The sequence below is a fragment of the Propithecus coquereli genome, unplaced genomic scaffold (assembly GCF_000956105.1).
Source record: "Propithecus coquereli isolate 6110/MARCELLA unplaced genomic scaffold, Pcoq_1.0 Scaffold13, whole genome shotgun sequence".
Taxonomy (NCBI): domain Eukaryota; kingdom Metazoa; phylum Chordata; class Mammalia; order Primates; family Indriidae; genus Propithecus; species Propithecus coquereli.
Window position 1 is genome coordinate 5809587 of NW_012137191.1, and position 22024 is coordinate 5831610.

A 22024-nucleotide genomic window follows, 5' to 3' on the forward strand; every position below is an offset into this window, starting at 1 on the left:
ACTTTAGGAAATGCTCTGTTACAGCCCAAAAGATAAAAGTATAAAACTGAACAAAGAAATAAACTACAACATGCCTGAGTTTTTAAAGCATGTTACTGAATTTATATTCAACGTCATTGGACTTTCTATGAACAAATTGCTTAAAACCATATTGATGGCAGCAAAAGAAGATAATCTAAGCATTCACTCTCTCTCAACTCATAAAAATGAATCTACAGTGTTTCTGAAGTACATGAGCCATTACTTACATAGCTAATATAAAGTATTGTCTCAACTAGATTTAAACACAAATGCACGTGCATGTGCACACACACACGAACAGCACTATGCCAAACTCTTTCTTAGCATCAAGTGCCTTCTTTCTTTCCAGGTTATTCTATTAAATTAGGCAAGAGTTTACAGGACCAAGGACAAAATTCTATTTCCCAAAAGGCATGGAACACTGATATGAGTAACTATTTAGCAACAGCCCAACAGATGTTACTATCTGAGCAAAATATTAATAAGATAGGATGGGACTAAGTTTACAAACAGTATCATAAAAATTTCCCAACTGCTTTATTTCCAGTATGAACAAGTATGAATCTGACTTGAAAAACATTTTAGAGAATGGTATAAAGTTGATTCTGCTGTTCAACATTAATGATGTACACCAAGTAACAAATACATCTTGCCTTTGATCCAACAAAAGATCACATTTAACCCATCACTCCACTTACAGATATTTAGTGCTATTATTTACCTTTCACTAAATCAAAATCTAGCAAATTCTAAGCAAATTTCAGAGAAAAGACAGAGGTAAGAAAAGTCTTTGTAGATCCACTGTCACTGACTACTCAGTGTCAGGATCCATTCAAGCAATCAGAGAACCTAAGTGGAATATTTAAAATCTGAGAAAGGCAGTCAGATTTTATAGGAAACTGAGATTAAAAATGATGGGGAGAAGGAGAAGATGAACATACTATTCATATTTTTATATATATATATATATATATATATAAAGCCTTGCTTATGCATATATTAATAAAGCCTAAATGTGTGTGTGTGTGTGTGTATATATGTTAATGAAAGCCTTGCTAATTAAAGTATTAAGGAAATAAGAAATTAGTCTTTTTTGGAGGTTTTTGGTTTTAATCACTAAAAGAAAAATGATCAATACTCCAAAATAGTAATTTGAAACACATAAATCTATTATTAACATAAAAATCATTATTCTAACTTATTAACGAAAATAACCTATTAAATGTGTTACTGTATTGTTCATGCTTTTAAGTAGTGTTGGAAAAGTGCCAGAAAGGGACAGTTTGTTGTTTTTGATACATTTACTTGAGGATATGCATAAATATCTATTATTACAGTTACAATAACAAGGAAACCTTGACCTATTTAAGAAAAATTGATATTTAAAAGACGGATCAGCATTTTAAAAAAGAAAGGTTCTATTTGCGTACGTTCTGATAGGGTTTGCGCTTTTTGTGAAAAGTGTACCTTACTTACTTTAAAAAGGATCTTTTCATAGTGTATGAAGATGTAGTTAAATATTATTTTTATATAGATGCCAAAGCTTGATCCTTTATCAAAGGAACTTCTGTAGAAGCCATCCAAAAATATATCAAAAAGCCAGAACTCTCCTTCAAATATAATTTGTCATAATACAGAGATTTTTATATTCTCTACCTGTGAAAATAATTCCTCTAGTATCAAATCCTGAATCTAAATGCTTAATTTTGCACATAACATCTCTACATTTCCCTTTTAGAGATGTTATAGGTTATACAGAAACTTTCAGTTCATTTTCAAATATTTTAATATAAATATTTCATAAACAGTTTTCTGTGAGCTCAAAAATGTTCTCTTTTGGTGCTCAAGACTCATCGATGGTATCAGGTCACCCAAACAGTGAATAATTTCATTTTCGGGGATATTTATGAGATAATTTACATAAAGTATAATCTGCAATATAAATATAGCCCACAATCCAAGGTTGAATTAGATTTTTGTTCTGAATTCAATGGTTTATGACTAGTGACTCAGCATGATTTCCTGAGATACTTTTTTTTGTTGTTGTTGAGACAGAGTCTCACTGTGTTGCCTGGGCTAGAGTGCCGTGGCGTCATCCTAGCTCACAGCAACCTCAAACTCCTGGGCTCAAGCGATCCTCCTGCCTCAGCCTCCCGAGTAGCTGGGACTACAGGCATGTGACACCATGCCCGGCTAATTTTTTCTATATATTTTTAGTTGTCCAATTAATTTCTTTCTATTTTTGGTAGAGACGGGGTCTCGCTCTTGCTCAGGCTGGTTTCGAACTCCTGAGCTCAAACAATCCGCCCGCCTCGGCCTCCCAGAGAGCTAGGATTACAGGCGTGAGCCACCGGCGCCCGGCCTCCTGAGATACTTTTAACAGCAAAGCCCATTAAAAGTATATAAATGATGCATTTTTCTTATACTCCATATTTACACTAGTCTTACATTCCTAAACTCCTGTAGACATTCAGACACAGTATGATTACTGAATTCAGAGTCATTCATATTCAGACTATCACTCTGTATGGTAAATTTTAATATCTGTAATCCATGAAGATACATTCTGAAGTACTAGAATAAACCAATTATTTTCCACCCATAATTTAAAATGCAGACAAAACTTTCAGATGTAAAACATGAAGAAATTATACTTTACCTCATACTCAGAAATTTCAGGCAAGTTACTTTCATCTGACTTCTCTAGCTTTTCAGCAGCCCACTTGCTTGCAGCCTCAGCAAGTTCTTTTTCAGTTAGCCTACTGGGTTTATCTAACACCTAATAAAAATAAAAGAACATTTCTGTTACAATTCTCAAGGGCTTTTAAACTTCAAATAGATCAAGAAGCATACCACCCTACTTACACTTAAAATCATATAAGCCTTTGAATTTATATGGAGAACAGATACGTTATTTGTTCCTTCAAAAATATTCAACATAGAATTCCTTGATGTAGCAATTCCTTTGGGACATATAGACCAGATCTAATCCAATTTGACTGACATTAAACTCTAGAAATTCATGTTAGGAACAAAGCAAAAGACACTGACAATTACCTGATATACTAATTGGATTTAAAATATAAACGATATCATACTAGTTTCAACATTGTATTTTTAAATAAGTAATGCCAAAAACTCATTAAAATATACTCCTAATGTGACAGAAAATTCCAGATATGCCATTTTTATAATTTGTAATGAATTATGTACATCCTCCTCACAAAAAATTTTTAGACCTAAACCTCATTTTTTGATCCTACTCCTAGTTCCTTTAACTACATACAATACTAAACAAGGTACAGGCTTTTGAGTTACAGACAGACCTGGGTTTGAACTGCAGTTTAATGACTTGCTAGGTAGATGATTTTTTATACATAATTTATAACACTGTGAGCCTTCATTTCCTCATTTACAAAATAGGGGTTAATAATACTTTGCAAAGCAGTTGTGAGAATTAAGAGAGGTAATAGATCTGAAAGTATCTAGAAAAATGCTTAATACTTTAGTTTTTCTTTCTTTTCCACAGTCATTGATACAAATATATTATACTAAAACATATTTAGAGATCAATCAGTTCATGGATGGGGTCAATAGAAAAATAAAGAAAATAAAATGTCTTTTCTGAATTGAATTCCCACAATATGCCCTTTTAAAGGCTTCTGTTATAGAATAAGATGTAAAATTTTAAATCACAAATTTAAAAATTCTTTCCTTATACCCTTATGGTAATTCTCTGATTCTATTTCCTTAGCATACATTTTCATCAACTAGGCCCTAATTTTTCTAATGCCTAATATTTCCCCCACATCTCTTATTTCTCTAAACTCACATCATTGATTCCAAATATACCTCTGATGACAGTGCTGGTAAAAACCCCCATCTTATGGGGCACCGCCATTTATGAAGTGCTTTTATTTACAAACCAAAAAATGTATTTTAATTAAATAGAATTCCATGAAAGTGTTTTGTTACTCCAACTTATAACCAAGAAACTGAATGAGAGTGACTAAAGTCACTAATAAATGCTGAGATGGGACTTAAAATTGATCTTTTAAATGGAAATAACACTTGATCTCTTTCCATACCTTATTAAATTCACCAATCTACTGGCTGGCCATCTATAATATTCACTGGAAGATTAAACCAATATATACATGAAGTATATTCTGTAGCCATTGAGAAAGTTTACTCCAAAGCCCTGTTCATATATTAATATTAGGTTAAAAAGGTATTATTATTACTCAGTAATAGAAGGTTTTTAAAAAAATAAGTTAGAAAAAGAAAACATACACACACACGAATATATCCAAGAAAAAAATGTATACTCTACATCGTTTTGTGGGGAGGGGCACATATCTGTGTAAGAGAAAGTTATAGAGCAAAAACAAATGTTTATATGAATTCTCTCTAGTAAAGAATCAAGCAAAAACATACCATTAGGTTATTAAGTATGGAATGTCCGATTTCCTTAAGTACTAAGTTTGACTTTTGATATCTCTGATGTTTCACTTCGGCACTTGCATTTTTTTTATTTTTTATTGTGAAGGTATATCCTCATTCTTTCAAACGCACATTTTGGCTTATAATTATCTTTCACATTTTTTTAGAGCAATTTTTGTGAAACTATGGATAAGTCAAAAACTCATGTTGTTTTTGAATATGAGTTCCATCATGGAACCAAAAGAGCATAATAAGCTCAAAATATCAACGAAGTGTTTGGGAAGGATGTGACTAATGAACGCACAGTACAAGGATGGTTTGAGAAGTTCCATTCTGGTGATTTTAATCTTGAAAATGAGCCATGTGAGTGACTTGAGGCTAAGATGGATAATGATGAACTAAAAGCTGTAGTGGAAGCGAATCCATCTCTACCTACTCGTGAACTAGCAGCAGGGTTTGACATTACTATCCAACAATACTGGACCATTTGAAACAAATATGCAAGGTCTAGAAGGTGGATAGATGGGTACCCACATGAATTAAACAGGCATCAGTAGAGAAGCTGCCTCAAAGCTTGCCTTTCTTTGCTGTCAGGACATAAAGGCAAATCATTTCTATATTGTATCGTCACATGTGATGAAAAATGGATTCTTTTTGACAACTGCAAATGTTCAGCACATTGATTGGATAAAAGGTGAAATGCGGGGAACACAGTACAAAAGTGAATATTCATCAAAAAAAGCTAATCGTGTCTGTTTGGTGGTCCAACACTGCTTTTGTCCACTACAGCTTCATGAAACCTGGCCAATTACAGCAGATGTCTACTGAAGCCAACTGGATGAAATGATGAGGATGCTTGTGATTAAACAGCCAAGATTGGTCAACAGAGACAGGCCAATCCTCTTGCAAGACCACATGTGGCAAAAAAAAAAAAAAAAAAATTGCTGCTCAAACTACAGAAGCTGGACTTGGAAACTCTCTGTGTTTCCACAGCTTTCCCAGAAAACTGGTTCATACGTAATAATTTAAATTTTCATAGTAGCTTGAATGGGCAGGTACTATTTACTCTTCCTTCATTTATTACTTCCAACAAGCAGTGAGTGGAAAACGCCTTTCACGATTTCATCGCCACTCATTCTTCATACTTCTTTGCTGCTGGTATAAGCAAGCTACTGTTAAGATCGCAAAACTATGTCGATAGTTTAAGCACATACTTTGATTAATTGTACTGCTTCTTGTCTGAGATACAATAAACTTTTGATTTGAAATCAGGCATTTCATACTTAATGACCTACTATTTTTAATCTTTTTATTCATCTGTTATTAAATCTGTACAGCTGAAAACCTATCATTTGAAACTAACTTCTAACATCAGGAAATAAACTCTGAAAAAGTATTCCTACGTGAGGGCCACCATAATGTTTACACAAAAAAGTCCTCCACCAAATCAGAAAATCTAGGTAATAAAGCTCCCCAGAGCTACCATGTGACCCTGAGCAAAGGACACAGGAGGTAGCACTTTCCCAACACATAAAATAATTGTAGATCTAAAATTCTGATATTCTGATTCCATTTTAAGACTTTGTGATCTACGTAACGAAAACATAAACATCAGTCAAAAGTAGCTAAATCCATTATGGTTGTTTCCCACTAAACATATCTTAACATGTAGCACAAAGCCCTATGTCATAACCTATACTTAAATAGCATTATATTTCAGGGGAAATGAATATTTCATACATAATAAATAATTTAAATTTTCATAGTAACTTGGATGGGCAGGTACTATTTACTCTTCTTTCATTTATCACCTGCCAAGAAAAACAAGCCAGTCTTTCGGGTGGGTTAAGCACCCTTGATATGGTTAAGACAGAAGCAAATAATCCAATCAATCTTTGCTATTCAGAGCCCAGCATTCTAGAATCCTCAGACGAAGCGTTCCAAAGATACAAGTTGTCACAAAGAAACTTTCCCCCTCTTTGAGGCAGAGAAGCAGCTGCCCCCTGCCAGATGACACCTACTCTTGCTGAAAAGCCAAAAATATAGAAGACAGAAGAACAAAAAGAAGAGAAGTAACAACAGTGATGGTCAAGAGAAACGGTATGAGATTTGTGAACAGAACCTCTAACTGAGGAGAACAGACAGAAACAGCAACTTGTCAAATTTTTAATTTTTTGACGATTAAAAGCATGAGTCATCTTTTCAACATGTTTTGAGATGATGGAAAGGTAGGAATGAGAAGAATGATAAAGCTATGTCCTTGATAAAATTATTTAACTTCTGAGCCTTCACTATGTTATAGAATAGAGATATATACTTACTTATATCATAGGATTTCTATATGAATGCAAGAAAATAATACTTAATATGGTATCTAGAATTGACTAGTTATATAATAAATATTAGGTCTCTGCCTATACCCCTAACTCCCAAAATAAAAGCACAATCCCACCAAATATGCTCCATCTGAATATTATTCCCAGCTGGTTATGGTCAAGATGAGAGCAAGGGTTGTAGCAGTAAGTACTAATTTCAGCATAACCTGTAGAAAAAACTCTATGAGAAAACCGCCTATTTGGTACTATTTTTCAAGTTGTAATTACTTAAAATTCAAGTTTTTAAATTCAGCAAATTAGTCCCATAGATATAACAGTAAAGAATATAAGAATCTGTACTAGACAGCCCATTTCATTTACTTTGTAATTCTTTAAACTGATTTTGGAAATATAACAAACCTTTGATGATGGAACTGCTGAAGAACTTGAGGGTGAAGTATCTCTTGATGTTTTCAAAGACTGTACAGGTCTCTCTTTATCTATATAAAAAAAGTAAGATGTAATTTTTTCTAGCTCATTTGTTTTCAGTTAAATGATTCTGTAACGGAATTAATGATGGGGGTCATATACTTATTTTAATACTAAAATTTTTCATTACATCACTAAATTAAATATATTAACATCTAAAACTGCCTAGCTCTCTCAGAGGCTGAGCACCATCAAAAATCTCAAACAACTCAGAACTAAATGACATCGTATCATATAAGGCCCTGTAGGCCACACCATTGCCAGTTAGCAAACATGAAGCCACGAAGAAGACACAGAAAAGCAAAACACATTTTAAAATCATGACTGCTTCCTCTTCGTGTTCCTAAATGCTAACTTAATATATCACAATAAAAATACATGAGTAGTTATTATATAGATAACTACCAAGGTGAACTAGCTAATTAAGTGGTAGCTCAAGGCTAGAGATGTATACAGAAAATTTAGCAGATATTCCTGAAATGTTTAGACAGTTTACAAAATAAAATTAATAAACTATTATTCAGAGCACTAATGTGGTGCCTGGCATGAATGAATACCCAAATATTTGTTTAATGGTTGGAAATAAACCTGTATGAGATAAGGTCACTAACCTTAATCACTTCAGATATTCACATGGTGCCGCATGTAAAACATTTTTTATAGAAACTTAAGCCAGAAAATACATTTAAACAATATTACTTCAGCAGGTTCAACAACTACCAAAAAGATGAGTTTAAGCTGGGCACAGTGGCTCACCCATAATCCCAGTGCTTTGTTTGGGAGGCTGAGGTGGGAGCATTGCTTGAGGCCAGTAGTTTAAGACTAGCCTGAGCAACATAGTGAGACCCCCACCTCTACAAAAAACGAAAAAATTTAGCAGGCACAGTAGCGTGCACCTGTAATCCCAGCAACTCAGGAGGCTGAGACAGGAGGACTGCTTGAGCCCAGGAGTTGGAGGCTACAATGAGCTATAATTATGCCACCACAGTCCAGCCTGGGCAACAGAGAGATACTGTCTCTTAAGGGAAAAAAAAAAAAAAAATGGGTTTAGTTAAATATAATCTTAGAAATTAGTAACAATGAGCCGTTACTGGCAGAAAAACATCTCATTAAATTGTCTGTATGTGTCATATATAACACATAATCCTCCTCTTAGTTGCTAGAACTACCAAAATTAAAAATATAGAGAACAGAAAGTGCCACCAAGTTTGGAGTCACACAGAAGCTGGTCGAGACTGGACAGTGGGTTAAGGCCAGGAAAGCAGTAAAGAGCAAAGCAGAAACAAAATGATCTTGAAACTGAGGCAAAGCCAGCTTCAGTCAAAAAGCCTCTTAAGCTCTTTCTGCCAAAGTCAAGAAATACTGCTAAGTAAGGGCCTGGTAGCCCGAAGACTTCTGACGACTAGGGCAGTGGTGAATAACACCTCTTTCCAATGTCTTGCAGACCCAAAAGGCTTTCTCTAGACCAGTGGTTCTTAACCAAGGACAATTTGGCACCTCCCCCTTTCCCCTTCCTGACATCTGGCAATATGTGAAGACATTTTTGAATGTCACAAGTGGGAGAGTGCCACTGGCATATAGTAAGCAGAGGACAGGGATGCTATTAAATATCCTGTTATTGGGGTCTGCCCCCCATAACAAAGAATTATCCAGCTTCAAAAGTCAATATTGCAGAGGTTGAGAACCCCTGTTCAAGGCTGAGTATTCTAATTTTGAAGCTCCAGCAGTTTTTATAAAGTCACAACCCTAGAGTCTTTTAACTTATGGTACCATTTAGAACTTTTAATGTTGCTTAGTGTTAAATCTCTATAGACCTTAACAATCAGAAGAAAAATAATACAAACCAAAACTGCATCCCAAGTGACCAAGAACATGATTTATTTAGTAATTCCTTATTGCATTTTTATTGAAAGTGGCAAACTCCACATTGTATTGTGACAGTGTTGGTCTACCCCTACAGTCCCCAATCTCCAGGCCATGGACTGGTACCCCTCTGTGGCCTGTTAGGAACCGGGCTACACAACAGGAGGTAAGGTGTGGGGAGTTCAGGGGGGCAGCGGGAGGTGAGCAAAGCTCCATCTATATTTACAGCCTCCCCACATAGCTCACATCACTGCCTGAGCTCTGCCTCCTGTCAGATCAGAGATGGTAGTGGATTCTCATAGGAACATGAACCCTACTATAAACTGTGCATGCAAGGGATCTAGGTTGCACGCTCCTTATAAGAATCTAAAGCCTGATGATCTGAGGTGGAGCCAAGATGGTGATGCTAGCGCTGGGGAGTGGCTGCAAATATAGATTATCATTAGCAAAGAGGTTTGATTGCACAATAAATGTAATGTGCTTGAATCATCTTGAAACCACCCCCACCCCACTGGTCTGTGGAAAAATTATCTTCCAGGAAACTGGTCCCTGGTGCCAAAAAGGTTGGGGACTGCTGGTCTATCCCATTACACCAAAGTCCCTAGAGGAGTAAGTACCATAGCTTATTTATTTCTGAATATCCATGGCCTTACTTAGCTCAAGTGCTTAAAGACACAAGTAGGCACTCAAAAATTAAGTAAAAAGATGAATCTTACTTTTCCACCCTTAGGATACAATGACCTCCTCATCCTATTCAGATAAGCAGTCCCTTGAAAGAAGATGAGGTGCTAGGCCAATCAGCACAGTACACTATGCTAATTAAAGGTAGGCTCAATTCTAGCACCTATGATCTAGACACGCACACACACACACAAAAATCTGTCACAACAGCTGTTAATCTTTTGCTTGGCATTTCCTTTACAAACAGGACATCTGTACTGCAGCTATGCCAACGATAGTCCCCAAGTGTAGTCTTAGGACCTTTCCTGATTTTAGCTGCTCAAAGGCTAATTTAAGTAACCAATTTCATGTGCAGAAGCAAAGGAACACTGAAGGATAGGGCAGGAGGTTTATATATCCACATATATTCATATACACCTGTTGCATGAATGGGAAGGGCAGGCAAGAGGCAAAGGACAAATAAAAAGATGATAAAGATGGCAGCAGAAACAGCACAGAAAAGGTAAATAGAAATTGCTTGATCCTACTGTTGGCAGGTCCTATCTGCCAATGGCCTCTCTATTCTACAGATCTCGGCCTCCTATGGGGTGGGCTATTTCTGACCAGAAATGGCTAGCCCAGACAACCAACCCACATATCCCCCAAATCCTACTACCTGGGTCTACTGCTGTTCGACTCTGGTTCTGACAATAGACTAATGGAACAGTTATGTACTTTTCCCATTTCCATAACCTCAATCAATTCAAGCCTCCCACCCCTTCATAATCCCAAATCAGAATCTAGCTCAAAACTCACCTGTTTCTGGCTTTCTTTTATTCTGCCATTTGTAGGAGGCACCAGCACGCATGGACTCTAGGGAAAGGCGGGCAAGGGAGGAATTAACACGAGCACATCTGTGCCCAAGAGGAATAAGAGAAGAACCCAGGAGTAGGAGTGATGAGAACAGGAACTCCTCAGCATTTACCGGTGACCCTAAAACCTTTCCTTCCCTGCTATCAAGTTGGGCTGCCTGAGCAACCACCAATGAAGAGGAACAAATAACAGCACAGGAAGAAGCTGATTAGAAGTTTAAGATAAGGCCAGTCAAGGACAGCATGGGCAGAAAGGAATGAAAAAAAGTTCCTGCTAAGGCAGGAAAATTGAAGACAAAGATCATGCCTTACTCATCATAGCAAGTACCTCGTCAGTCTCTGTCTCTGTCTCTGTCTCTCTCTCTCTCTCTCACACACACACACACACACACACACACTCAAGAGTGAAAGATGAATCACCACTAGAAATCAAAAGGGGTACTGGGAAAGTTTTCAAATAGGCATTCTGACTTGTTCTCATCAAGGAGTCTATTACTAAATCTTGCTGATTCTTTTTATTCATACTGTCTCATATATGAATTTTCTTTAGAAACAAATCCACAGCTACTTTTCTTGGTTTAACCTCTAATTATCCCATATTTAGAATCTTGAAATATTTTATTAAGCTTCCTTACCTGCAAACTCTTAATGATACAGATAGAATCGGCATTATAAACAGCCTAAATACACTAGCCAGAGCTCCCATGTATTCTTCCCATAAAATGCAAACTCCTTAAACATTTATTTCAAATCTTTCCATTATAGATCTCAAATTGCCAATTGTATTTCTTTTTCTGAGAAAAATAACACAACTTTTCTCAATAGTTTTGGCATTGTCAGTACCTTGCCTTGAAATGTTCCAAGAGATATTGCATAGGCTGGGCACAGTGGCTCACGCCTGTAATCCTAGCACTGTGGGAGGGAGGCCAAGGCAGGAGGATGGCTTGAGGTCAGGAGTTCAAGACCAGGCTGAGCAAGGGCAAGACCCCCATCTCTACTAAAAATAGAAAAAATTAGGTAGTACACACCTGTAGTCCCAGCTACTTGGGAGGCTGAGGCAGGAGGATAACTTGAACCAAACAGTTTGAAGTTGCAGTGAGCTATGACCACACCACTGCATTTAGCCAGGGCCAAAGAGTGAGACTCTGTCATTCATAAATAAATAATCACATAAACACTGCCATATTTCTTCTGCAATAATGTTGAGGATGCAGTATCCTTTTCTCATTATTCACTGGTCTCCCTGGCATCAGGCAAGTTTTGTTTCTCTCAAGTAGCTGATTTGTTTTTATGTGAGGTACACTGTGAACACTACTGCTGTTCTTTTTGCTTTGTTTTGGCCAAACCCTTAGTTCACTACAGCAACTGTTCAGAGCTTTATGGAAGGCATTTATTTCATGCACTGCTAACTTTATTCTGACATTTATTTTCCTATTCTTATTTCCCTTTTACATAAAATTCATTTATTTAATCCTATTTTATTAAGTGTTTATTTTGTTAAGCTGCCTCAAATTCTTTCTCAAATCAAGTCAAATGATAAGAATAGTGACTTTTTTTTTTTTTTTTTTTTGAGACAGAGTCTTGCTCTGTCACCTGGGCTAGAGTGCCATGGCGTCAGCCTAGCTCACAGCAACCTCAAACTCCTAGGCTCAAGCAACCCTTCTGCCTCAGCCTCCCAAGTAGCTGGGACTACAGGGATGTGCCATCATACCCGGCTAATTTTTTTTTGTATATATATATATTTTTAGTTGTCCAGATCATTTCTTCCTATTTTTTTTTTTAGTAGAGACGGGGTCTCACTCTTGCTCAGGCTGGTCTCGAACTCCTGACCTTGAGCAATCCACCCGCCTCGGCCTCCCAGAGTGCTAGGATTACAGGCGTGAGCCACCGCGCCCGGCCAGAACAGTGACGTTTTACAGAAGTGTACGAGAGCCTTAGGACCAACTCATTAGATAGTCAGAGTGGACTACAGGCATCCATCTCTTCCAAACTTTGCATTCAGTTACTCTACACTGGTAGCCTGACATCAACCATGATTGGCAGTTTTCACTCCACCAATATCAGCAATTGCTACAAATAGGTCTTTCTGACCCTGAAGAGTTAATTCACCAACACACCTGGGGGTGTGTTTATAGATTTTGGTTCCAAATTTCAGAGAAATTGTAAGAATTACCACAGTATAGATTGCCATCCATGTTGCCTTAAGTAGGCCTGAACTATTTAATAACCTTCTAACAGACCAGTAAAAACCACCTAGTGAATTGCAGAATCGTGAACAAATTAGTTATTCTTTTAATTCACTAAGTTTTGAGGTATTTTTAGTAACAAGATAACATAAACGCCACCATTGTGTTTAATTGCTCCATCCCAAAGTTTCTACTGATCTGCTCATATTAAAGGTCTCATTCTTCTTGTCCTTCACTATAGCATTTGAGATTTATAAACAAATTTTTAACATTTGCCATTTGTTTTTCATGCCTTTGTACTTCTGTGTTTGTACCCCTATATCTTCCTAACTATATTTTTTCTCTTTCTTTTCTGTTGGTTATCGTTCCTTAAATGTGAGTGTTCCTCCTAACTTCAATCCTTTTTGCTTTGCTATTTTTGCTTGGCTCCAACTAACACTATGAATATAAATGTCTCTAAAATCTGCCTCTTTCACTCACTGTTCCACATTTTGAGAGGATGCTACTCCTTAGCTATTTAAGCCATTACCTCAAATACATCTCACACAGGATCTCGGCAAGCAGACAATGACTCCTTGGTTGACAGCAAGGTAAAAAGGCTCAAAACATTCCTGCTTTTGCTGTGACTTGCTAAGGAAAATGAGTTCCAAATCACAATAGAGGAAAGGAACTAGGAAAAAAATTTCTGAAGTTGCAGTAATCAAAATCCATGTCTACATATTGGTGAGTGAAAGAATAAATTTGGAAGGAAGAAATGAAAAGGAATTTCAAATACTGGTTCCAAATGCCAGATATAAACTTTTCCCCATTGAGATGAAATCAAAAGCTGGAAAAGCAATTTAATGTACCAAAAACAGTCATGAAGTTCTGCAAGAGTTTCACAGTATTTGGTGGCTCCTTGAATATCATAACCAAATGCAAATCTGATATGATCTTTCAGAAATATACTTTCTTCCTGATGTGTTTACTTGCTGAAAGCATTGATAAACCTAACCAGATTAAACCAACCCCGTCAAGTATTATTTATTATTAAGCCATGTAGGAACAAAGAACCCTGGAGGGAAAAAACAGAAATTATCATTAGAGATGATAAAGTTAGGGGCAAACTATTGGATTCTTGGTACAGCACTTGGCAAATAGGGACACACAGGTACTTATGAATGAAAAATTCTACCAAGAAACAAACTTCATTACACAGGTACATTCATAACTTCTTTAACAGCTGACGATTTGAAAGAGACATTAAGATATGAACAGATGAAGGTATGGCTACATACATGCTGAGAAAATGATTTGTTTTTCTGGATCATGGATGAAGATAGAGGAATTTGGGGCTCTTGGTTAGGAAGAACATGACTTCTCAGAGATCTGGTTTATTCAAGAAGATACAAACAGAAAATGGAGAGACAAAGACATCAAAAGGTGACAGAGGAAATAAACTGGTAGATGGGTGGAGAAAGCTTTGCACCAGCTCTGCTTCCCCCAAGATCCATCTTTAGGAGATCAGAGATGCAACAAGTTGAAGTAAAGACCAACTGACTGAATACTTAGAAGTGTACTTCTAAGTAGAGTTCTCCTTAAAACATCAGCTAAAACCATATGGGCTCACTTATAAACATGTAAGTACAACATTACATCATCTGCCCTCATTATGAACATGTGCTACTGACAACTAAGCTCTAAAACAGGGATACTATAAAATGCCTACACCAATAGCATTAATGATTGTTTTAGAACCTCCATCATTAAGATGCCAGAAAAGCTATAGCCGTACTCTCAGGATTCAGTCAGGAAACTCACAGCCAAAGCTCTCTTGTGAGTAAACAATGGATTCTCAAACAAGAATAATATTTATAGAAATTAATTCAGCAGCACATTAATAGCCTAGATCAGTTAATAGCCCAGGAGCTTTCAGGAAAATAGTAAATTATACTTCAGGGACTCCACATGACATAGCTCATTCCAATAATCCTTCTCTACTGGCATCCTTCCACCAACTTCTACTTATCCTTCAGATATCATCTAAAATGTTTATCCCTATTTAATTACTTGTCTCCCTCACTAGATCATAAACTCAGAGCAGAGACTAGATTTGTCTTGCTTGGCAAACCATTTGTGTTCAATATATTTTTGTTGAATAAAAGATTGGAAGAGTATTAAACACAATACAGTGGCTTTCAAACCAAGAAACATTATTGGTATTTAGCTGCTAAGAGAATGGTTTTATCCTCCCTTCCTACTGCCTAATATTTATTATCTGATGCTCAAGCCTTATTTCTATATTCCCATTATCACTTCAAACCTGCACAGAAAAGCCTTCTCTCTAAAGACAGAATTAAACTTCAAAATTCCATGAGAATTTCAGCTATAATCCTAAAATCCTTGTGAACTTCAAAATTTACTTACAGCCAAAAGGTCTAAAGACATATGTCTTTTCCTATTATGCTAAAGTTCGATAATGGACTCTATCTTCCAAATGTACCTGTCTCAAAACAGCACTTTTAAGTGTTATACACTTTCAGTTATCTTAGAAGATGTATTTTTAAAAAGAATTAAACAACACTAAGTTGGCTCAATGGTAGTAATATTCATTTGGTGCCAGTCAGGTGGGAGGCAAGTGGTGGGGGTGGGTAAACTCACAACTAACGGATGCAGAGCGCACTGTATGGGGGAAGGGCATGCTTGTAGCCCTAGCTTGGGTGAGACAAAGGCATTAGATGTAACCAAAATGTTTGCACCCCCATAATATTCTGAAATTAAAAAGGGGGGGAGTGAAACCTTTTAAATATTCTAATTATTTTTAATGAGTATAGTGTTTTTATATACATACAACCCTATATTTTCAAATTTATAACATTAAAATCTAATGAGGTATTCCCAGTATATAATTTGCACTTTTGGTACTGTGTTATTTCAGTATATAAGGTTACTCTACACTTTGTAAGGCAAATGCTTTGATTCTAATTAAGTAATCAATAACCATAAACAAATTGACCTAAAAAAAGGAAATAAACGTTGATGAATAATATCTTCCTTTAAAATACCATCTATTCTTAATGGTGGCTGCTAATATCGAGAAAATAAGGAGAGGCTAGGCCCAAAGTCAGAGCAATAGAAAACTAGACAGGCAAGTTTAATAACAATAAACTTGCAAATCTTCCATAATAATGATATTTCATTTTATTTTATTTCTTCATTAACACATCACAAGAGATATTTTTAAAATTCAACCAAAATGTCACACAGCCTAATAAATATAGGAGCATCACTGTTAAACTTGACAACAATCCCTAGCATATGTTAAGAAAGAATTAACAAAGAGGTAGTTCGTAAGTACTTACATAATCGACCCTAGGAGGCACAATGGATTTACAAAAACAAAGCAAGGTAATCTTTATGTCACTGTTTTGACAGAGGAAATGCTTTATAACTTAAATTGCTGCAAGAAAGCAACTGACAGGGTCTTCCATGACATCACCAAGTGGAAATTAAGAAAGGTAACAGTAAAAGTAGAGGAACACAATTGTGATTAACAGCAAACAACACAGAAACCTCTAGAGGTTTCTAGATTTGGACTTATGCAACTCTGCATAACTATTAATGATTAATACAAAACACATAAGCATACTCAATTGGCAGATAAACAAGCTGTTCTTATCAAGTGCTAATATATAGGATTATTAAATGAGATTTTAAGATCTCTATAGAATGGAACAATAAGTCAAAGTTAATTAGATGAAATTTAGCATTTCTATATAGATTCTTCTTAATGCATTAATTACACACAAAATTGTACCTGAAAAAAAGTATAGCCTGAGGGATATTTCATTTGAAAGTATTATATGTGAAAATGGCTTAGGTTTTAATTGCCTATCATCTCAGTAAGGACCACTAATGAAATCCAGGTGTCAAAATAAAAGTTCACTTCTGGTGTTACAACTTAAAATGAACAGAAGGAAAATTAGGAAAACAAAAGGTCTGGAAACCATGAAAAATATAAGGAACAGCAAAAGAAATGAAATATATTTAAACCTGGAAAAAAATCATGAAGGATATGATGGTACTCCTATACATAAAAGGTTATAACATAAAAGTAACAAGTATCTTCGTATGTAAGTATATATGTGTGTGTGTATATATATACGTATATATATAATGTATACACACACATACACGGCTCTAAGATAAATAACTAGTATTAAGATGTTACTGGAAAAGATTTTAATTCCTTTTATAAAGATTGATCTATCTAAAGGTGCAAGAACTGGATTGTGATTTAGCAAACTTACCACAAGTACTTTAACAAAGAATGGGTGTGTGAAATTGAACTTAGTGATTTCTTGCATCCCTTTTAACGTTATTATCCTAAATAAAAGGTAAAATGACATATAACTACAAGATAGGAAAATATGGGATTCAAAGAGGGGAGAAAAAAAGAAATAAATATTGCAGAGTTAACAAATATAGAGATGTTGAGTCAGATTAATTATAATAAAAATAAACTTCAAGTAAAAATATTCAAGGTATATATAACAAAACAATTTTAACTAGGAAAGTATCATAATAAACAAGGAGAAACAAAATGAAGTTAACTAGGACAACCTGCACTGCTGTCATGTGAATATGAACAAAAGGAACTAAAAATACTATTGCATTCATAGCTATGTCCAGGTTAGCCCAACTAAGTTAAAGTCAGAAAATTCCTGTAAGTGAAACACAGGATAAAAACAACAGTTTGATCCAGAAGGATAATTAGTCTGAAGCAGTACAAAGTTCCATAAGATTAACCCAAAAGGCTAAGTAGAAGAAATTTAAGTGTATGTGTGCATATACACATGTGTGTAAGTACAAAATAGGAAATAAACTGAACTAAAAATGCAGTAAAAATCACTCTGCAGCTTACAATTAAGAACATAATCATATTAAATGCATATAAGAATTATGAAGAATTAGTCTTTGAACAGTTACCAGGGCCAAACCACTTGTGATCACTAAAACAGTTACAATTATTCTGAAGTATGAACAAAAAGCAAAAAGTTAAAAGTTAATGAATTATGAAATAAGACCATAAGAAAATTATTTGAACCTGTTATTTACATTTATAAAAAAACATTTAAAATCTTTGTCAGGAATTTCAATTTGTATTAGAAAACTAAATTTTAACCCATTGCTAATTAATCTAGCTGAAGCGACTAATAATTTAAGAATCCTGTTTCTCAGTCCTTTTTTTGAAGAAAAGTCAGGTGCCATCAATATTTGTGACATTTAAAGTAAAACACTGATATCACAAATATGTAAAATAAGTATTTTTTCCATTTATTGTTTAAAACAAGATTTCTCCATTAACTCTGTTTTTTTCTTGGAGACAAGAGTATCACTCTGTCACCCCAGCTAGAGTGAAGTGGCATCATAACTCACTGCAACCTCAAACTCCTGCACTCAAGCCATCCTCCTGCCTCAGCCTCCCAAGTAGCTGAGACTACAGGCATGCTCCACCACGCCCAGCTTATTTTTCTATTTTTTTTTTTTTGAGACAGAGTTTCACTGTGTTGCCCAGGCTAGAGTGCTGTGGCGTCAGCCTAGCTCACAGCAACCTCAAACTACTGGGCTCAAGCGATCCTTCTGCCTTACCCTCCCGAGTAGCTGGGACTACAGGCATGCGCCACCATGCCCGGCTAATTTTTTCTATATATTTTTAGTTGTCCGATTAATTTCTTTCCATTTTTAGTAGAGACAGGGTCTCGCTCTTGCTCAGGCTGGTCTCGAACTCCTGACCTCTAGCAATCCTCCTGACTCGACCTCCCAGAGTGCTAGGATTACAGGTATAAGCCACCATGCCCAGCCCTCTCCACTAACTTTTTACGAGACAATCACATGTAACTATTCTGAAAGCATGAAAGGAATATAGAAAAAATTTTCATAGTTCAGCCCAATTAGTTAAGGAATCAACCAAGGCAACCTGTAAACAGAGTTTTCCCAGATCAAACTTTTTTCCCTGATTAAAGAACGTTACTTTCAAAGCTAAATGACTAAAGAAAATAAACTTTTAGGAATTAATAAAGTCATATGCTCTGTTTCATTCAATTTATCCCGTATTTTAGTCTCCTAGTTTTTTCCGTTATCTTTTCATCACTCCAGATATTAAAGGTATTAGACCTCAAAAGATCGGGAAAGTATATGGAGACCCTAAGACCAGAGCATTGCATTGTGGCTTATCCATATTTCATCTCAAGATTTTAGAGTTTTAACCACTAAAAAGCTGAAAAACAGATCAACAGATCCCAGAAATTTCTGTTTTTGAGGAGAAATGGAAAAGTAAGGTTAATTCATCAATAACTACCTTTAATAGCTTCACAAGCTGCCAAATAAGAATCCATTTTACTCATGTTTTGTTAAAAAGGCTTCATAATCAGTTTCCAAACATACTTTCTCCCTCTTTAATCAAACCATTATTAGATTTGGATTTAAGTCAATACACATTAAAAAAAGACGTTCTTAGAAGGTATCTGGCTAAGTTTGGATGTGTTTGTATACATTGACCATTCATTAGAGTTTAGACGTCATTTATCTTCTTGAAGGTTTTTTTTCCTGGTGGTAGGTGTGGGGGATATAAAAATAAAAGAGAAAATACTTGTTAACACTAAACTCTACAGTAAAACTTCTAGTTACCTAGAACTGTCCTGAGCACATCTTAAGCAATCAGGCATATGTAAGTGGCTCTGTTTGTTTTAAATCCTTCAAATGACATTCTCATCTACTATATGATCACTCACACACCTCTATACAAAAATGTTTTTGGAGGAAGCCCCACTCTACCTATCTTTGCAAATAATAGACAACTGATAAATGTTTGCTAAACACAAGAATCTAGCAATAGCTTGAAAGGAAGACAATCTGATGACTCCTAGTCATCTTCCATCACTCTCACCATGCAGGAGGTGAAGGCTGTTAAATTAAAACTCTAATTATTTGAAAAAGACAGTTATTGAGAAGAAAGTGAAAAAGAAAAGAAAAAGAAATATCCCGGACATTTCTGTATCTTGGCTGATGATTCCCTTTACTTAGAAGACACTTCTTCGCTCGTATTATGCAAATCTGAAATAAGGTTGAGTCCAAATGTCATCTCCTTCATGACATGTTCTTCTATCGCCAGAGTAAGAATTTCACTTTGACATGCTCACTTCATGTTAATTTCATTTATGACATAATAATTCTTGCATAAAAGCTGTATCTTATATACATATTAACACATTGATAGTTATTAGCTGGTACAACATATACATACATATATTCTAGTTTAGAGACAGGGACATCTTTGTATCTAGCACAGTGCCTTGCACTCAGAAGGCATAAGGAAATGTTTTGTGAATGAACACCACTGCAGGCTGTAGTCTAGAAAGATAATATAAGAATGCTTTATCCAGAAAAGTGGTTGCTTCATGTATTTGTTCCAGTTAATACTAAGCAATCCAGACAGGAGGACATGCTATGAGTGCACAGAATGCTATGTACATCCAGGAACTGCAAACTTTAAAAAAAAAAAAAAAAAGGTTGGAAAAATGAATCCAAGGTAGGTTTTAGCTCTAAATTCTAAAAGGCTATACACCATATTACTTAGAGAAAACCACTGATATTTTTAATGGACAACAGACTATCATATATATACAGATATCACCTAATGATAGAAGAATAAAGAGGTTGGACTGGCACAGGAATTACCAAAAAATATGAGAGTATATAACTTCAAGGTATGATTACAAAGACCTCTTTTACATGCTGAAGAATTTAAAGGTGAAACGTCATGCAGAATGTGACTTCAAATAGTTCCAAAAATGTGTGTGTATGGTATTCATTATACTACTCTTTCAACCTTTCTGTAAGATTGAAATTTTTCAAAATAAAAAGTTAAAAAGAAAATAATATCTCTTACAACACCTAAAGGCAATCTGACTCCATACATTCTCATCAGTGGAGGTTGTGGAAGGAAAAGGAAAAGCCTTGAAAATACATACTTCTGTACTGAGACTGATGGAAAGAGTATGGTTTGCTTCTTTCTGGAGAGTAGCTTCTACTACTGACACTGGAGCCAGATCTGCTGTGTGGAGAATCCTTTCGGCCAACGGGAGATTCTCTGAAAAGCGGATTATCCCTTTTATGAGGAGACCGGTCTCTCACATAATGGGAAGAGTAGAAGCCTTTTCTTCTAAAGCCATCTCTCATGTCCCTTTGGAAAAAAACATAAAATAAGTTGATTGTACCCTGTACCGTATATGTATATACATAGACACAATGGCAAAAGCTCTGATTACAAGCTATACTTTATTTTGCAATCTTGGTTCCCTTTTTCTACCACTACTTAACTGCTGAAGTCAGTTAACAAAACGAAACTGTATCAGTGAAATGTGATTTATAATGCACCCTTTTTCACAGCTTGGAATAGAACCAAGTGGCTAGTGCAAAAGTCACTTTATTCTAAGCAACCACAAATTCTAAAATGTAAAAAGCATACAGTCATATTGTTATACTCTCAAAGATACCTAGGAATGCCAAAGATTTCCAAAGTGAGACATTTCATGCCACCTCTAAGGTACAGACACTACTGGTCTTCAAGTGGTGTGTAATTTTGCCCCCAAGGGACAATTTGGCAAAGTCTAGAGGCATATTTGGTTATAACTGGAGGGTAGAGTGTGCCACTGGTGGGGCCAGGGATGCTGCTAAAATCCTACAATGCCCAGGACACCCCCAACCCCCCTCCACCACAGAAACGACAAAAAATTATTCAGTCCAAAATGTTAATAATGCCAAGGCTGACAAACTCTGGTATATACCAACTAAATCCTTGCTCTCTGAGTTTGTATCCTTATATAGATAGTTGCCCATCTCTAAATACCAACTTTTTAAGAATCACTCTTACTTTTATAACTTAAATTTCTTTATTGAGCAATATCATCAACTCAAAGCACCAAGTAAGCCCTACTAGTAAAATCTTATAAAGCAAAATCATCTTTAAAATGTCAAAGCAAATCAAAATTATTAGACGAAACAATGAAGACATGAACCTCTATTTAAAAAAAAAAAAAAAAAACACTTAGAGGCTGGGCGCGGTGGCTCACGCCTGTAATCCTAGCTCTCTGGGAGGCTGAAGCGGGCGGATTGTTTGAGCTCAGGAGTTCGA

General features: G+C 35.8%; 1 protein-coding gene across 4 annotated transcripts in view; it reads right to left on the reverse strand.

Annotated features, from left to right (window-relative positions):
• The window catches only part of PPHLN1 (periphilin 1), a 130720-nt gene that overhangs the window by 45040 nt on the left and 63656 nt on the right, over window positions 1-22024 (reverse strand). For 2 of the 4 annotated variants that reach the window (XM_012638464.1, XM_012638462.1), the window contains 4 exons: window positions 20862-21073; window positions 10608-10664; window positions 7200-7279; window positions 2681-2800 (listed from right to left, as the gene is read on the reverse strand). In XM_012638464.1, coding sequence (XP_012493918.1) covers window positions 2681-2800; window positions 7200-7279; window positions 10608-10664; window positions 20862-21073 — 469 coding nt within the window. The remainder of the gene's footprint in view (window positions 1-2680; window positions 2801-7199; window positions 7280-10607; window positions 10665-20861; window positions 21074-22024) is intronic. The other 2 variants (XM_012638463.1, XM_012638465.1) reach the window with 1 other exon arrangement.